Raw genomic sequence first — 17469 nt, 5'->3', positions numbered from 1 at the left:
AAGAAACAAAGAAACAAAGAAACAAAGAAACAAAGAAAGAAGCAAAGAAGCAAAGAAACAAAGAAACAAAGAAACAAAGAAAAAGAAAAAATTTACAGTGAGATGAGCTTGCTGCCTTTAGTGCAGATATAGTGGGCTTCAGGGGTAGAATGAGGCATAAGTGACCAAACAAGTTCAGACAAGGGCCATAAGTTGACTTGTTTTTTTCAGCTGCATTTTTGAATGGGAGAGGGAAGAGAAAAAATAGCAAATTAAGACATTATAAGTCACAAAGACAGATGGATTTATAGAGCATAGTTCTTTTCTGAAGGTAAGGAAACTTATAGCCACAGACTGGCTTTTGGAAGGCACTCGGCTATCATTCTTTCCTTTTCCCCTGATTCACTTATTTGACTTGTTTCCTATGTGCCAGCTACTGTGCTTTACTCATATTGCCTAGAAAGTTTTCTACCTTTTCAAGATCTTAATTTTTTTTCCTAGAATTGTAAACCACTGGGTTTAATCTTATTAGGAGTCTTGTGGCCTCAAGAGCAAGGATGAAATCCCTGGAATCTCTTTCTCTTCTATCTGCTCCATTTAACACTCAGGATCAACCTGCTCTACCATTCACCACATTCCCATTTCTAACCTGAATGGATACATGACAAAGCCCTTTAAAAACACTGCCTTCCCTAATCAAGTGTCTTGCTTATGATGTTATAGGAGTGTAAAGCAGTACGAGTAGCAAAAATGGATGCCCATCAATAGGAATATGGTTAAACAAATTGTGGTATGTGAATGTAATGGAATGTTACTACACTCTAAAAAATGACAAATATAAAGAATGCAGGGAAATTTTGGAAGATGTTTATGAACTATTTATAAGATTTTAAGTTTAACAAAAGTATATGTTAAAGAGTATACTCAAAAACTCACCCAAAGCTGCCCCCCCATAAAAAAGAGTTGGGGGTGATGGAAGAATAGCACCCTGAGGAGGTCTAGCTAGGTTCAGCAATCTAGGTGCTTAAATCCTTTGTGGAGGGTTAAGAATAGCCCTACCCACAATGTTCCTTAGTCTTTTCCTCTGGAGAGTTAAAATATGAAGAGACCAGCTCTACAAAAATGACCTATACCTACTTAATCCTGTGATGTCCCATGGGGATGGGGTGGAGAAAATGAGATAAACCAGTCATTCAATAAGCAATTACTAAGTAGCCACTATGTAACAGGCACTGATCCAAGTGATAGAGATTTTAAAAAAGAAAAAGACATTTCCTGCTTTCAAGGAACTCAAAGTCTATTAGGGGAGACAATAGGCAAACAACTATATACAGGCAAATGATATGCAGGATGTTATAAAGAGTAGGTAATCTGAGTGGGTCTCAAATGCAATTTGGGTGTGAGGAAGGATAAAGGGGATATTAGGTGATTATAAGGTAATTGGAGAAGGAAAGAAGGTACAGGAAGGTATGTAGGAGATAAAGGAAATGGGGTATATAGGAGAGGGCAGCTCAAACAGGTTTATTCCCAGAGGCTTAAGACAGAGAATACAGGGAGGAAACTAGGGCCAGTAAGAAATGTTTAGGTTTGGCTGGAGGGTTTCTCTTCTTAGTTTCTAAAGTCTCTTGAGGGAGGAGTCAAGAGGGCCCCTCCCTGCCAGTCAAACTGATGGCTGGAGGAAGTCTTGAAGTAGATACTTCCTGCCAAGATGGAGGCCCCCAGTTCTCTCAAGAAATAAAAGAAAATGATTCCTTCCTACTTTAGCCCTTGCCTCAATTTTTGATACAATGATTCACCAGAGGCTTTGAGTAGGTAATAAGGGGATTTATTAATCTCAGGTTAGTCAGAGGGAAACAGGTTCAGGATTTTCTAACTGCGGCAAGGGAGAGGGTGATGGTGGGGGATGGGTCACAGAGAGGTTTAGACTGAGAGAGCTTGCTCTCCCAGTCGGGAGATTTGACTGCTTTTTAAGTATTATTAAATCACCAAAACTAGGGGTAACTTATTTGAGGATACTCTACTTGTCTATAGAAACTAAAAACCCACAATGTTCAATCACCAAGCCCTCCCCCCTTCCACCCAGGACCCACAGGAAATTCAGGGGAAGGGGAGGGATATAGATGGAGAGATCAGGGAGAGGTCCAGAGAAATGAGATAGGTTTAAAATTCCCCAAGACAATATAAGCACAGGTCAAGGTCTAAGCAATTAGGCCAAAGCCAAGCTGAAAGGCCGCAACTAACAGGTTAAGCCAAAGCAAAAGCCTACAGCCACAGGGAAAGCCAGAAGGCAAAAGCCCTGTCAGTTGGAACTTCACCTCTATTTATAGCTTTAAGTTCTAACTGACTTTCTGAAGATTCTAAGATATTTAACTGACTTTTTGTGACCATTAGAAATTAGAAGCAAAAAGTTTCTATTAGCCACCTTGTATTACAAGGATAAATTGGGGATATTCAATAGGAAGAAGGCACTAGAATTAAGGGGAACTTGGAAAGGCATCTTGTAGAAGGTGAAATTTTAGCTGAGACTTAAAGGAAGCCAGATAGGAGGCAGAGATAAAGAGAGATGGAATTCTGGGCATGGTTGGGAGACATAGCACCTTGTTCGAGAACAGCCAGGAGACCAGTGTCACTGGACCACAGAACATGTGGGGATGAGTAAGGTATTATAAGACTAGAAAGGAGAGGAGGGTAAGATCAAGTTATGAAGGGAATGGAACATCAAATCAAAAATTTTATATTTGATTCTGAAGGAGACAGGAAACTACTGGAATTCTTAAAAAAGGAAAAATGAGTCTCCAATATTCTGGTAAATTTAACTATAGGAGTGGGATAGAGAAAATATTCCAATCTTCATTGAATAGAGGGTCCCTAAATACTCAAATGGCTTTTTTAACTTATCAATTTGGAAGTGCCCTCCAACTATGCAGATCATTTACGTCTGTCTACCCTAAGTAATTCTTGAGCAAGTCCCTCTCATTATTTGGAAGGGAGCAATCACCTTGTTGATAAATTGCTTGTCTTTATCCTGTAAGAGGGAGATGAGTAGAGCAGTGGGTAGAGTTCTGGACTGCATTCAGGGAAAACTGTGTTTCAATTTCGCCTTTGATATGATCTGTCTTGTTACACTTTCCCTCTGCTACCATTCTCTTATCAGTAAAATGGGAAATAAGAACAGCACCTAACTTCCAGGGTTGTTCTGAAGATAAAAGTGAGATAATTTTTCTTAAAGTGCTTTGTTTAACTTAAAGTGCTAGATAAATGCTAGGATGATCATTAGAGAACTTGAAAACAAGATATTGATTCCAAGGCTAGCATTCTTTCCACTGCTCTTTCCATAGGATTTGTAACTAATATTTATCTCACATTTTTAAAAAATTGCACCCCCCACTGAACCCAAAATTCCAATTAGGTTCTAAAGAGGGCAAAGTATGGGAAGACAATCATTTTACTGATCCTGGATACTAGAACTTTTAATCTAGCCTATATTTGCATATATAATAGGACAGTTATTTGAGGTTTGAGGTTTCAAAGTTTTCAGGGGTTTCAGTTATCCAAAGCAGTGCAGAGGTATAACCCCTTACCCAAATCTCTTTTGTTTTTTTCCTTTTCACTTTCACTTTTTTAGTTTTCTTTGTTGTTTTTTTGAGGGAGTGGGATCTTGCAGAACCCTGAGCCAAGGGGCAAGAGCTAGGAGAGTGAGCAAATATATATATATATATGTATATACACATATATATATAGTCAGGAAGTGCTTATATATCCACAGTTTCGGGTATCCACAGTAGGTTTGGAATATATCCCCCATGGATAGGGGTCCCTATTATGTGTGTGTGCACATATGTGTAGAAAGATATAAATACAAGTATGTGTGTATGTATTTTATAGGTGTATATATATATATATAGGCATACATATACACATAGCAGCTAGGTGGTGCAAATGGATAGAATGCTGGGCCTGAAATCAGGAAGGTCCATCTTCCTGAGTTCAAATCTAGACTGACACTTACTAGCTATGTGACCCAGGGCTAGTTACAACTGTGTTTGCCTTAAGTTTCCTCATCTGTCAAATGAGCTAGAGAAGGAAATGGCAATCCAATCCAATATCTTGGCCAAGGAAACCTTAAATGGAGTAACAAAGAGTTAGACATAACTGAAAAATAACTGAACAACAAATATTTGCATTAGACTTTTTTTTACATTCATGTGACAGTTCAGGACTTGCAAACTACTAAAATTCTAAAGCAATTTTCACATGAACTGCTCTCTAATTCCATTTTTTCTTGCACTTAGAAAGTTGATATTTGTGTTGCAAGCGTAAGGCTCTAATTTGGTTGGCTTATAGTTCTAGTATGTTAAAATCTTGCAACTGAGTGGAAATTAATCTTAAGTAACATTTTCAAGGCAATAAAAGCATCATACTCCCATTAAATATTTTTCAAATATTTCATTTGTATCCAGTATGAGAAAAAGGGGCCCCTGCATTTCCAATAAGAATCAAGCTTGGATAATGCTTTTAAATATTTCAAGTGACTCATCATAGCTTCTCCACCAATGAACATTCTCTTTGAAGGATTAAGGCCACCTGAAATTTGTAGCTTTCACAGCTGTTATCCTATCTTACTTAAATGTGGGTGGTTTTGTGTGGGTGCTGAAATAAAAAGAGTGTACTAAGATAAAATGGAAAACAACAATTCAGTTATACAACTGAGAATTATAAGGCCAAATATACTTCCTTTGCAGAGTTCAAAAACAAATGTTATTTATACAAATAATTAAGACATTTGGAATAGTTTCACTTTAATAACAAACTTCCTAATTTGTATAACTGAATAGGATGACCATGATGGATTAGTGGATGTAATGACTTTCTTTTAATTTAATGAATGAGGTAATATTTTTGCCTTTAATTTATTTAGATCTTTGATGTCTTTTGCAAGGTTTAGGTTAGGTCCAAGGTCAATTGGGTGGATTCCTTTTTGAGTCAGAAATTTTTCCATTAAAGATAGGTTTGAAATCATTAGGCAGAAACCAAAAATCCATGGAGAAAAGCACATCTTTACCACTGTTTCTAAGTATGTTTAAAAGAATAAATTTGAGACTAAAAGATTTAGAGAGTGATGGGAGAAGACAAAAGACACCAGAAGCATTATTTCACTGATATTCATTGTTGTTGTTCATTCCTGTCCAACTCTTTGTGATGCCATTTTAGAGTTTTCTTGTCAAAAATATACTGAAGTGACTTGCCATTTTCTTCTCTAGCTCATTTTACAGATGAAGAAAGAGGTAAACAGGATTAAGTGACCTGCCCAGGGCCATATGGGTCCATATAAATAATGTGTCTCAGAATAGATTTGAACTCAAGTCTTCCTAATACCAGATCCAGCAGCCAAACTACCCCTAACAAAATGAATCATTCTCTGTGACTCAAAAAGACTTAGTAGAGTGGTTTGGAAGCTTCCATTGGTTTTCACAGCCAATGTGTCAGAAGAATGTCAGCAGAGAGGCCAGCTCTCTAATTCCTTACACCATGCTATTCTCACAATTGTAGAGATAAGGATTTTTCACACATCAAATTTTGGAAAAGTTGTTACAAAAAGCATTTTAAAATAACTTTGTGCATGTATTATATGTGTTTATTTGAGAAGGGAGATATAATTATGAATAAATATTCCCTTTAACCAGATTTTTACTTTCCTGGGCTTACCATTCCTAAGAATTTTAGGAATTTTAAGTTTCAAAATGCCTAAATTCTGAATTACCCATTATTACTTTGAAACTAAAAGTCAAATAATTCTCAAATCATGCCTACTTCAAAATGTATTTTATCTCTGAAAAGTTATTAAAATAATGTCTTCCCAGACATTATTTTGTGTATATTTGTATAGTGTTGGTACTACTTTTGTGGAAAAGATGTTAATAAAATGAGTCATGAGAAATCATGAGGTAACAAGAGAATCATTATCAATTTCCAAATCTAAATTAAGTAAAATAGTATTTACTAAGTGTCAGCCTTGTACTAAAAACTGTAAAACACTGAGGACACAAAGAAAAGGCGGGGAAAATAGACTCTGCTTTCAAGGAGTTTATAATTTAATGGGCAAGGCAACAAGCCAACAACTAACAAGACATATGCAGGATAAAATGGGGGTAGGCTTGGAGGGAAGGGCCAAAGAATAAAGAATTCTGGGAAAGGCTTCTTCCAGAGGGTAGATTTTTAACTGTGCCTTGAAGGAAAGCCAGGAGCTAAATAGGAGCATTCTAAGCAAGGGGGATAGTCAATGACTTAAACTAACTGAGAATATTATATAACAACTTAACCTTGGTTTTCAAAAATGTTAACCACTTTAGCTCTATGTCTTCATTCTAAAGGTATCATGGAAATTTATAAGCTAGAAAGGGTAATAGACATATCTAGTATGCTTATAGCTACTGACAGATGAGGAAACTAAGATCCTGAGAGGTTAACTAAGCTAGAATTATAAAGAATTTAAAGAATTACAGGGCTAAAATGTGCACATGAGAGAACAGCATGGTATAGAACAAAATAAAACATTTATCCATGATAAATGCTCTCCTTTACTACCCCCACCCCCATCCAGTCTAGGTATCTTTAATTTTTTTGTACAAATTTTAAACTTTTTAATTTAATATTTTAATTTTTTTCTGCACCAGATTTAAACTGTCAGGCTAAAACTCTAGAACTTTCTCCTTCATCAATTGCAAGTCTCCCCCTTTTCCCTAACTTAGGTTGTCCTAATAAGGGATCTACTTGAAATAAGTCAAGCTTTGCTTGTCCGATACTCTGCCTGATGTTCTTACCTGTATTCACTAACCATGCCAGTGTGTGTCCCTTCATTGCCATATTTCATGAAAGTTTGGAGACAGAAAGGACTTTAGTATTAACCAGTCTACTCTGCCCCATATGCATGAGTCCATGTAGGCTTAAAAATACTAACTTATTGAAGCTCATATATTAGTTAATGGCATGGCAAGAGCCAGCACCCAGTTCTTTATCTAGTCCAGTGATGGACAAACTTTTTAAAGAGGGGGGCCAAAGGAAAGGAAATGCTCATCTGTCAGTCTGTTTCTAAGGCAACTCTTTCCAAGTTTCATTGTATTGTATTCGTCAAATTAGGAATAATGTTGGGCAGCTGGATAGAACATTTCAAGGGGCTGCATCTGGACCACAGGCAGTAGTTTGCCCATCACTGAGTCAGTATGCAAAACAGTTTGGATTTGAAAGTCCAAACATTAAATATTTAGAAACTGAAGACGAATCAAGAGATTTAGCTTTAATTTCTGATTTTGGCACTCAATCATGTGGCAATAAATAAATGCACTATTTGTCCATCTATCCTTCTCTCCTTCATTCCTGTCTCCATTCTTTCTTTCCTTTCCCTTTCCTTTCTTTTCCTTCCTTCCTCTCCTTTTCTTTTCTTCCCTTTTTTCCTCTCTTCCTCTCTTTTTGTAATGAACCTTGGATTTCACTGGTCAAGAAAATCCTGAGTGAGGAAAGTCTAGACTCAGATCATTCCTTCTTCAGAAGAGCAGCTTGATCTTACACACTGAAAAGTTTAGTTATCTGCTCTGGCTTACACAGTTAGTATGTATTAGTTTGAATTCAAGTCTTTTCAGCCTTTTCAGTCAGCTGTTTACCAGTGTGAAGTCTATCTCTGTTTCATACTTTAATGCAGATAAAAATGAGGATATCACTTGCCTCCTACATACTATTTAATAAATTCACAGAGCACCTGTGAATTACTAGGAACTTTTGGGAAAGGGGTTTTTATGACCAACTAAGCATGTTAAATGTTCTTTGCCAACATTCAGACATGGCTCAATTCAAAGGGATGTTAAAAGAATTATTTGATACTTATAAGGCATTTCATATATAATAAAAACCATAAAAGAGAGCCAAATTAGTGGTTAGTAGTGAAGACTGCAAAACATTCATGTTTAATTATATCATTAAGTCAGTGTAGTCTCAGATAACACTTGTTTCATTATTGAATACTCTATTATATACTAAATTATAATTATTTTATATACTCTATCCCAAGCTGAAGAGGGCTGAATAAAAAGTTCAAAAATAGAAATTCCTTTTAATATAGATTCACAGGGGCAGAATGCACTCAAGCAAACTGCAATAAGAAAATAAATTTAATTCACAGAAGCAAGAGGGAAAAAACACGGCTGAGAGTTTATAAGGATTACTTGACAATGAAGATTTTGAATTTCTCAAATGCTAATGCAGGAAGCAGCTAGGTGGCTGGAAGGATAGAGTGCCAGGTTTTGAATCAAGAGGACCTGCACTAAAATCTGGCTATCAATTCTAAGACAAAAGGCAAGGGTTTAAAAAATGTTAATACAGTAGTTTCCTAAATAATCAATAAACATTTATTAAGCATCTTCTACTGTGTGCCAGTCAGTGTGTTAAGATAACAAGTGAAGTACTGTCCATAGAAAGATGGGGAGTTATAAAATGTCATATTCTGGACTCTATGAATTGAAGTCTTACCTCTAAACTCATACTACTTGCTATACTAACTTGCATGATTTTTGTTGCTTGACTTATCAATAACCCAGATGATTTTGAGACTATGAATTGTAAAACAGTTGATAAGGGAATTCCCTCTACTACAGAAAGCACAGGTCTAGTTCAGTAGTGAAAGATTAATAAATAGGAATGTTCCCCTTTAGAAAGTATAGCTCAGTTGTCCTTTTCCCCTTTATATATTAAATTATTCTTTGGGTTCTATAGTTAAATCAAATCATGTCGATGAGTAAACCAATCCCTGGGAAAGGTTGTTCATTTGCCATCATCAGCAGATTTAATAACAAGACTAATATTTAAATGCCACTTTAAGGTTTTCAGTCAATCAATAAACACTTATTAATTATTTATAATAACTTATTAATTATTTAAGGCACTACATAAACACCAGCTCATTTTAACAAATCCATTCAACAAATATTTGCTAAGACCTACTATGTGATTCTGGGCAAGTCATTAAACACTCTTTGCCTCAGTTTTCCCATCTGTAAAATGAGCTGGAGGAGGAAATGGCAAACCATTCTAATATCTTTGCCAAAAAAAAAAAAAATGAAATGGGATCACAAGGAGTCAGACAAACAACCAAACAAACAACAAAAAAAGAAAAAAGAAAATGCTGCAGTTTTACACTTTATCTGCAGATTATTTCCCAAACCAGTTAACTTTGCTTAGGTTTAAAGGACCTACTGCCTGGGCCCATATCAGTCCCATCACAAAAAACCACAGAATTTCCCTACTGTCACATCTCCAAATTCCCCATTCACATCCTCCTTGTCAACACACTCATTTTGAACCTCGTCTGTTATGATGACATCACCCAGTTAACTTCAACTTCTTCCTACATAAACCCTTCCCCAATAGCAAAACAAGCTATAGACCCACACACATACACACACACTTCCATCCACTTTTGCCATCTTCTTTTTCTTTCAATGGTACTGTGGTCCACTGGAACATACACCTGGGTTCAACCCAGAGTTTGCTATTTATTACCTCTGTAGCCATCTGACAAATCAGTACAACAATCTGTAACTCAGTTTCTTTTTCTATAAAATGAGGGATATGGATTCCATGACCCCTGAGATCTCTTCCAGTTCTAAAACTATAATAAGTCCTTACAAGTTTTTCCTAACATCAAGCCAAAATTGCTTCTCTGCTATTTCTCCTTTAGATATTTTCCTGGGCTCTTGAAGTTGAAGCAATGAATAGGTGGCAGTGACAAAGAAGACAGATTTTGGCCAAGAGTAAGGAAAAACTTCTTCACAAGTAAGAGCTGTCCACAAGTAAAAAGAATGGCTTACTTTTGGATGTCATTGGGAAGTAATGAGTTTCTGGTCATTAGAAGTTTTAAGTAGGGCCTGACCATTTATTAAGATGTGGTAGGAAGCATGGATTAGAATGGATGACCACTGCATGTTAGTCCTCATTTTATTTCCTCCATGGATGTTTTCTAGTTATAAATGATATATGTCTTCTTTCACAACATAATGGTCATTGAAATATGTATTGCATGATAATGCAAATATATCCTACATATATATTACCTGTCATCTTGGGGAATAGGAAGGGGTGAGAAGAAGAGAGAGAATGTGGATTGCAAAATGTCAGAAAACAATTATTAAAACTTATATTGACAAATAATCTGGAAAAAAAATTTTAAATTGGAGGGAAAAATAGAATGAATTAAATCTGAAGTCCCTTCTAATTCTGAGAATAAATACTTCTATAATTAGAGGTAACATACTAATGGCAAACAGTCTTACTGATTTATTCCTCCCAGAAAACAATATATTTTAATAGTGGAAAATCTGGCAGTAATGAGCATTAAAAGGAAATATGTAGGGTACTGGTCATGGAAAGAATATTGGATTTCACACCATAATGCTTGCAAGAGCTATTTATTTCATTTCTTTCTAGGCCTCAATCTCCACATCTATAAAATGATGAATTTAGAATAGATTATCTTCCCTCTCTAGAAGGACTCTTCCAGAACACCAGTCCTTTTAGGAAGTGAGAAAAACTGATTCTGCCCAGCCAAGTTCCCCTAAGAGGTATATAAGTTTTCCAAATTATATGGTGCTTTGGAGTTGTCATCTAGGGTGGCACTCCCAGGGATATGGTAGACAGAACAGCCAGAGCCTCAGGCTCTTTGTGGGTTTTGAGTGGGTAACTCTGTGTGGAGGCCTAAGGATACTACCTAATCCCTTTCCTGTTTAAAGACTTGTTTTTTCTGACTATTTAATAGTTCTGTTTTTTTTCCAGTTTAACAATTGCATGTGAAAACACAAAGGTATTAAAGATGTATTCAAAAGCTAACTCTAATGATCAAAGTGCTCATGGACCAGATGTATGGATATATTTTTATTATTTCACTTGATTGATTTCTGAATCCTTAAATTGGATGGGACCTAAATTTTGTTGAACTTAGAAGTTAAGCCTCTATGATTATTCTGCAGTCCAGAAGGCTAGTGTGCAATTTGTATAGCTCTTTTGTAATGTCAAAGACCTAGCATCTAGATAGCTTGGTGCCAGTGTGCTGGAAGAAGATTTGATTAAAATCAGGAAAGACTTTCAAATGAGCTTCTTTTCTGGGTACATGGTTGTACTATGGGTTGCTATTCTATTCCTTTATCTTGTAATTGGTTGTCAATATTACGGTAACACTTCTGTTGTTTTACTTGTTTGATTGAGGTCTCTAGAACCCCCAATCCTAGGATCCTAAATAAAATCAGTTCAACTTGTTCATTCACTCTCTCTGACCTTCTGAGGAGGAGCTGACAGGCTGACATGATGCTGATGATCTCTGTGTGTCTTGTGTTTTTTCAATCTATGTCATTCCTCCCTTAATCCTTAAACCTTACACCCATATTCTCCCAGCTCTAGGCTTCCCTTCTAGGTAATTAGACCCAAGCGAGAATTTCTTGAGGAGGCTGGTTCTCTTCAAAAATGAAATTCAACAATATAAATTAAAAATTGGACTGTATTGAATATGGCCCAGGACCAGTAAGTTAAGAATTTTTAAAAAAAATAAAAAGAAAAAACTGAGATGTTGCATATTGGTGTAGTTGCAAGAGGATCATGGTGTATAAATTCCTAGGGACCATCCTCACATGAAACTGAGAACCAGGTGAGTTATGATTTACCAACTGCCACACAGGTAGTTTATTCTATAGCAAAGCCTTGACCTTTACTCAAATTCTAGATCTAGTACCTTTCTCATTGGTCCAAGCTACCTAGTCTCTTCAAATTGTAGCATGTTCTTCATTTCTCTTGCTCCCAAACCACTACAGGGCCTGGGCTCTCAGTTACCACGTTTACCTCTAGCCATGTAATCACATCCATGATAACTCTTGACTATTTATCAAGTCAGACATTTCCATTCTTCAGGCACCATACTTCCCACCTGCCTGGTCCTCCTAAACCTCTCCCTCAATAAAAGTGGTACACAAAATTATTTTCTCTAGAATGAGAGGAGCAGTGGAGGCAGGGAGGGACAATGAAGTCATAGATTTCAATTCAACTCTAAACAATATGCATTAAATGCATACTGTGTGCAAAGCATTTTGCTAGGTGCTTGGAATACAAAGAGCATACATTTAAAGGTCAAAGGCTTTTTAGAAATCTTAACAGATTTAACAGTGTGTATATATATATATATACACACACACTTAACAGTATAGATTACAAGATAAAACAATAGTATACTGAGAAATCTGAGTAAGTAAACCTGACTTCAAACTGAGGTTTAAGGAGTATGTGCATAATAAGGGCATAATAAATATTTGTTGATTGCTTGATTGGACAGAGGACCAGGAAGGATTCTTAACAACTCAGGGCATTAGAAGAAAAAGAGGGAAATTGACCAGCAGAAACTGAGGTAGGCACTGAAAGGTAGAACACAGAATAGGCAACAGTAGCCCTCCATGATGTCATGGAATAAATATCTGAAAACTGTTGGTCCAGAAAAAGGATGGGATGGTAAATGCAAATAAACAAAAATAAAATTTTTGGCTAGGAAAAGTTAACTGCAAGGTTTACTTAAAAACCAAGAATTTTGACTCATGAAATCATATAGTGGCAGGGTATACAGAACGAGACCTATTTTTTGAACATGACTGACCAATGTGATAATTTTGTCTTTCCTTTTTTTTTTCTGGGGCAGAGGAAAGAGAAAAAGAGAAATACATTTTAAATTTTAAAAATTAATTTAAATTTTAAAAAGAATCAAGTCCTGACTCTACTCTGATTACATATATATGAAGAAACTGCCTTTTGTTGTGGTTGATCAGTAATCCAAGCTACTAAAAAAAAGTACAGAAAAGTTAAATTTCACATGCAAAACAAAATAATGCACTTTAATAAGAGTTATTTGCTCACTTTCCTGGGACTTGCTCTACCAGAAAAGAAACTGATATTTTGCATCTGTCATCATGCCCACACAAAGTGAAATAGAGAATGGAACTGCAAAGAGGCAGAATACAATGAAAGGAGCCCTGAACAGAGTAAGAAGACTTCTAAAAATGCCGGCTAATATCATAATTATTCTTAGCATTTAGAGGGGAAAAACTAACTGCCTTTACCCGAAATTAGCAAAAAAGAGTTAATGTTTTCTTCATCTAGATAATCATGCTGGTTTCCCATTCCAATTGTTAAGTGCAGGTTATTTCTTGTTGGCCTCTGGGATTTTTTATCTCTCAAGTGTCCAGAGCAGAAAGATCCTCACCTAAAAATATTTACAAGGAAATTGACTCTCCCTCTTGGTAAATGTTTAACCTTCTGAGTACATAGCTCATACTGTCCAGGAGCATTCAGATGAGTTTTTCCACACCAAAACATTTCTTTATTTACCCAGAGCTATAAATAGATGACTTAATTTTTCACTGGATTAAAAATTATTAACACGAAGTTGCTTTATTTAAACTATGTTATTTTTAAAGTCCAGTCTTGATAAAATTATACTGGATACAGTTTATGCCAATTATTAAAAAGATGATATTTTAAATCTATTCAGAATTTTTTTTTAACTTTGGCTAAGAATCAGGGCCAGCCCAAGGCCCTAGCAAATAAGGCAGTTAGGCAAGTATCTACATTTTAGTTTGGGGAGGAAGGGCTGAAAATGGTAATAAAGTTCATCTTCATAGTGTTCCTTTAATTGTGCAAATGTTCCCTTTGCCCAGGGCACCCAAAACTATAAGGTCAGGCCTGGTTAAAAAATACTTAGAAATCACAACAAATAAATTTAAGTATAATCAAAATGGAGTGAGTCCCACACCAAGCCTTTTGCAGATGGATAAAATTATACGGCTGTGTCTGAACAGGCTCAAAGAGGGAAGTGGGTGACTAGAAAGATTTAAGGCTCGGGGCCATGTAGATTCTTCTGCTCTGTGATTGTTGTTTCATGTTTATATGTGTGTGTATGTGTAGCCATATGTCTAGTATTACAATAACAGCTTCACATTTAGATAGCACTTTATCCTTTCAAAGCATTCTACAGATATTATCTCCTTTTACCATCATAACAAACTTAAGTGGTAAGGCATTGCAGTATTATTCCCATTCCATAGATAAAGAAACTGAGATTCTAAGTCTAAATAACTAGCCCCAAATTATACAATTTATAAAACTGAAAGTTGAGACCCAAAATTCACCCTTTCTAATTAAAAGTCCAGTGTTCCTTGCCACTATCCTGTGCTTCATGACATAACTAGGGTATGCCAAACAGAAATTGGGCCAAGAAAATTTCCCTTTTCAGGAAATATAAAGAGTTGTTGTGCTAACTCTAAGGCAGAACTGTGGCTTGGTCCTTGTTACAGGATAGTCAGATTACAAGTGAGATCATTTTAGAGAATACTTAGGAATTATTCAAATAAAGTGACTATCACTTTCAAATAAAGTAACTGAATCACTCTGATTCAGAAACTCTACTAATAGTCAACATATTCCCCAAGAAGTCATTAATAAGAGGCATATCCCTACAAACACCAAAATATTCATAGCATCACTTTTTGTAGTAGCAAAAAACTGGAAACAAAGTAGATGCCTTTTAGTTGAGGAATTACTAAACAAATTGTGGTACATGAATGTAATGGAATATAGCTGTACAGTAAGAAACAATGAATATGATGAACACAAGCACTCAAAAATTTATATGATCCGATAAGGAAATAAGTAGAGTTAAATAAATAAATAAATAAATAAATATATATATATATATATATATATATATATATATACACACACACACACATATACATATACAATCACTGCAATAATGTAAATGGAAAACACAAACACAAACACAAAAAATCATAAGTGAATGTTACAAAATTACAAAGAACAAGTAGGGGTCCAAGGAGATAAGATATAACTCCCACTCAACCCTTTGCAGAATTAAGAGATCTGCAAAATGTGGAACACTGTATATATTTTTTCAGGTATTTTTGAAGTATTAATCACTTGGGCTGACTTTTTCTCTTCTTTTATTTTTTAAAGAAATATGTTGTATTGGAAGGGATGATTGAGAGGGATTAGGGAAGGAAACAAATTCTGGCAATGTAAAAAAAAAAGATAAAAATAACTTTTTAAAAGGAAGTTATTTTAATTTATAGATTCACTGTCCTGTGGTCAGTCTAGTAATGAGACTATCTGAATTTCTCTAGGCTTGTAGTTAAGTCATTTATCAGTACTGGATTCTATCTGTTTAGATTTAATCCATTTAAAAAAATGGAAGTGAGAACAGGCTCCCAATGGAAGACCAGCTCAACTATGTCCTTTTTTTCTCTAGAAGAGAGTCAAAAAGAGAAGTAATTAAGAGAAATCAGCTGATAGGACAGAACTCTAAGGTAGTAAGGGGGTAAATTTCAAAGAGCTGGAGGCCTGGTATTGGCTCAGAGAGCTTATCCCTTCAGGATCAAATCAGTGGTACTTCAGGAATAGTGTAAAAATGTAATTTGCTGTCCAAGAGGAGACAAGTCTAAGAGGATTCCCAGGAGGAGAATATCCTACCCAGAGATTATCATTGGGTTGGAATTTATTTAAACAGCAGGCTAACAAATGACCCATTTCCTAGGGTGTGTATAGTAATAGCCTTCTGAGGAATAGTTTCATAGTATTTTGGAGTTTCTGTCTTCCCTTACCATCCACTCGTACCTTAGGTAAGATACCTAGTCTGCATATTGCTACAGGTGTAAGTTACAATGCTTACCCTAGATGCAAAAATTGCTTGTTATAGCTCTGCCATGATGATCCTTATTTAGTATTTTATGTTATTCTGCATGTTTATAGGTTGTAGTATGACTCCACAAAAAGCAGGGGAGCCTGAATTAGAGAAACCTCAGCTCACATTCATATCCTGCTTTCTATGGCTTTAGATAATCCACTTTGACTATCAGCTTCGGTGACTCCAAATGTAAAATTCAGCAGTGCCTCTACAAGTTAACTGTGAGCAAAATGCTTTGCAAAGTTGTGTTATACAGAAGATAGATGTTCCTATAATTATTTTAGAATCAAGTACGAATGTAAACAAATAGCTTTATAAAACTTAAAATTATTATCTCATTCTCCTCATCTTCTTTAAAGGAATTTTAAATTTTAAATTTTGATGCACCTTAACTAAAATAATAGATAAGTTTAAAAACAATGAAATTAACTTTCTGAACATTTTTAATGTAAAAATAAGTAAATCTATTTCAGAAACTGGTAGGTATTTTTCTGTATAAGTATTTCAACCCACATGTTATCTTTCAACATTTTATTTATTTGGAAACTAAGCTAAATTATGTCGCTCTCATGGTATACATTATAGAGTTTCCTCATAATTAAGTAAGAATGTCTCATGAAACTTTCCTTTTGTTATGTCAATGCCTACCCTTTAGAGAAAGGATTTTAAAAAGCACCTTATAAAAAAATCCCATCAGATAGCAAAGTGTTATAACAAAGTTCCATTTTTCTTGTCTAATATCATAATCATTTCATGTGTCTCCTTCGCCACTGACTTAAAAGTATTCTATGATCAGGAAGTATTACACTTAACCTAACTCTCCAGAGGTCAGTAGTACTTGATAGATACATGTCTTTTAGGTAACTAATAAATGTTTATTACCATTACTGAACATTTCATTCATTTAAGGGAAGAGACAGAGAGCATTAACCCATGTTTTCCAGAAGGAAAAATTATGTCACAGAATAATCATTCTATTATTTGCCCATGGTCATAGAAAGCCACTAAGCATGAAAAATCAAATTCCTTGCCTCCTTGTTCAGTTTATGAAAACGACTCCCACAAAAATGATTCTTCCTCCAAATTGTTTTGACTTTCAAAGAGAATATCAAAAGCATTTATTTGGTTATTTAAAATACTAATTTGTTTCAAGGAAATAAAAATTATCTTGAAGTAGACTTTTAAATTATTACTCATGGTGATAAATGAGAATTGGCACTTACCAATACTAATTTCATCATCAGTTTCCGCATCTCCAATACATTCAAATTGGAAATCTTGCAAAGATTGTGAAAATTTCTGTACTGCCATGGACAGATCTGTGGTTAAAAGATAAACCAATATTTGGTCAGCTAAATGAACCACAATTATTCAGTGTTTTTTTCCTCAATGTTATATCATTTCGACATTTACTCATGGTTTGAATAATCCTTTCTGAATTATGAGTTATGTCAGATAAATTAGGTTAGTATATGCCAAAACCATGAAAGTATCACAGAACCCTCATACCTATTTATTAAAAATATTTTTCCAAGAAAATAAGTTTTAAGGGCAGCTAGGTGGCTCAATGGATAGAGTCAGGCCTGGAGACTGGAGTCCTAGATTCAAATCTGGCCTCAGACTGCTACCCTGGGCAAAGAAGGAAGAAAGGAAGGAAGGAAGGAAGGAAGGAAGGAAGGAAGGAAGGAAGGAAGGAAGGAAGGAAGGAAGGAAGG

The 17469-nt window shown here is 35.4% G+C and overlaps 1 protein-coding gene across 1 annotated transcript in view; it reads right to left on the bottom strand.

Annotated features, from left to right (window-relative positions):
- ARHGAP42 (Rho GTPase activating protein 42) overlaps positions 1-17469 on the bottom strand; it is a 408927-nt gene that overhangs the window by 281660 nt on the left and 109798 nt on the right. Inside the window, exon 2 of the mRNA XM_044668392.1 lies at positions 16978-17073. Coding sequence (XP_044524327.1) covers positions 16978-17073 — 96 coding nt within the window. The remainder of the gene's footprint in view (positions 1-16977; positions 17074-17469) is intronic.

Source organism: Gracilinanus agilis, chromosome 3 (assembly GCF_016433145.1).
Source record: "Gracilinanus agilis isolate LMUSP501 chromosome 3, AgileGrace, whole genome shotgun sequence".
NCBI lineage: Eukaryota > Metazoa > Chordata > Mammalia > Didelphimorphia > Didelphidae > Gracilinanus > Gracilinanus agilis.
The sequence above is the reverse complement of the archived record's forward strand: the minus strand, read 5'-3'. Positions and strand labels throughout refer to the sequence as shown.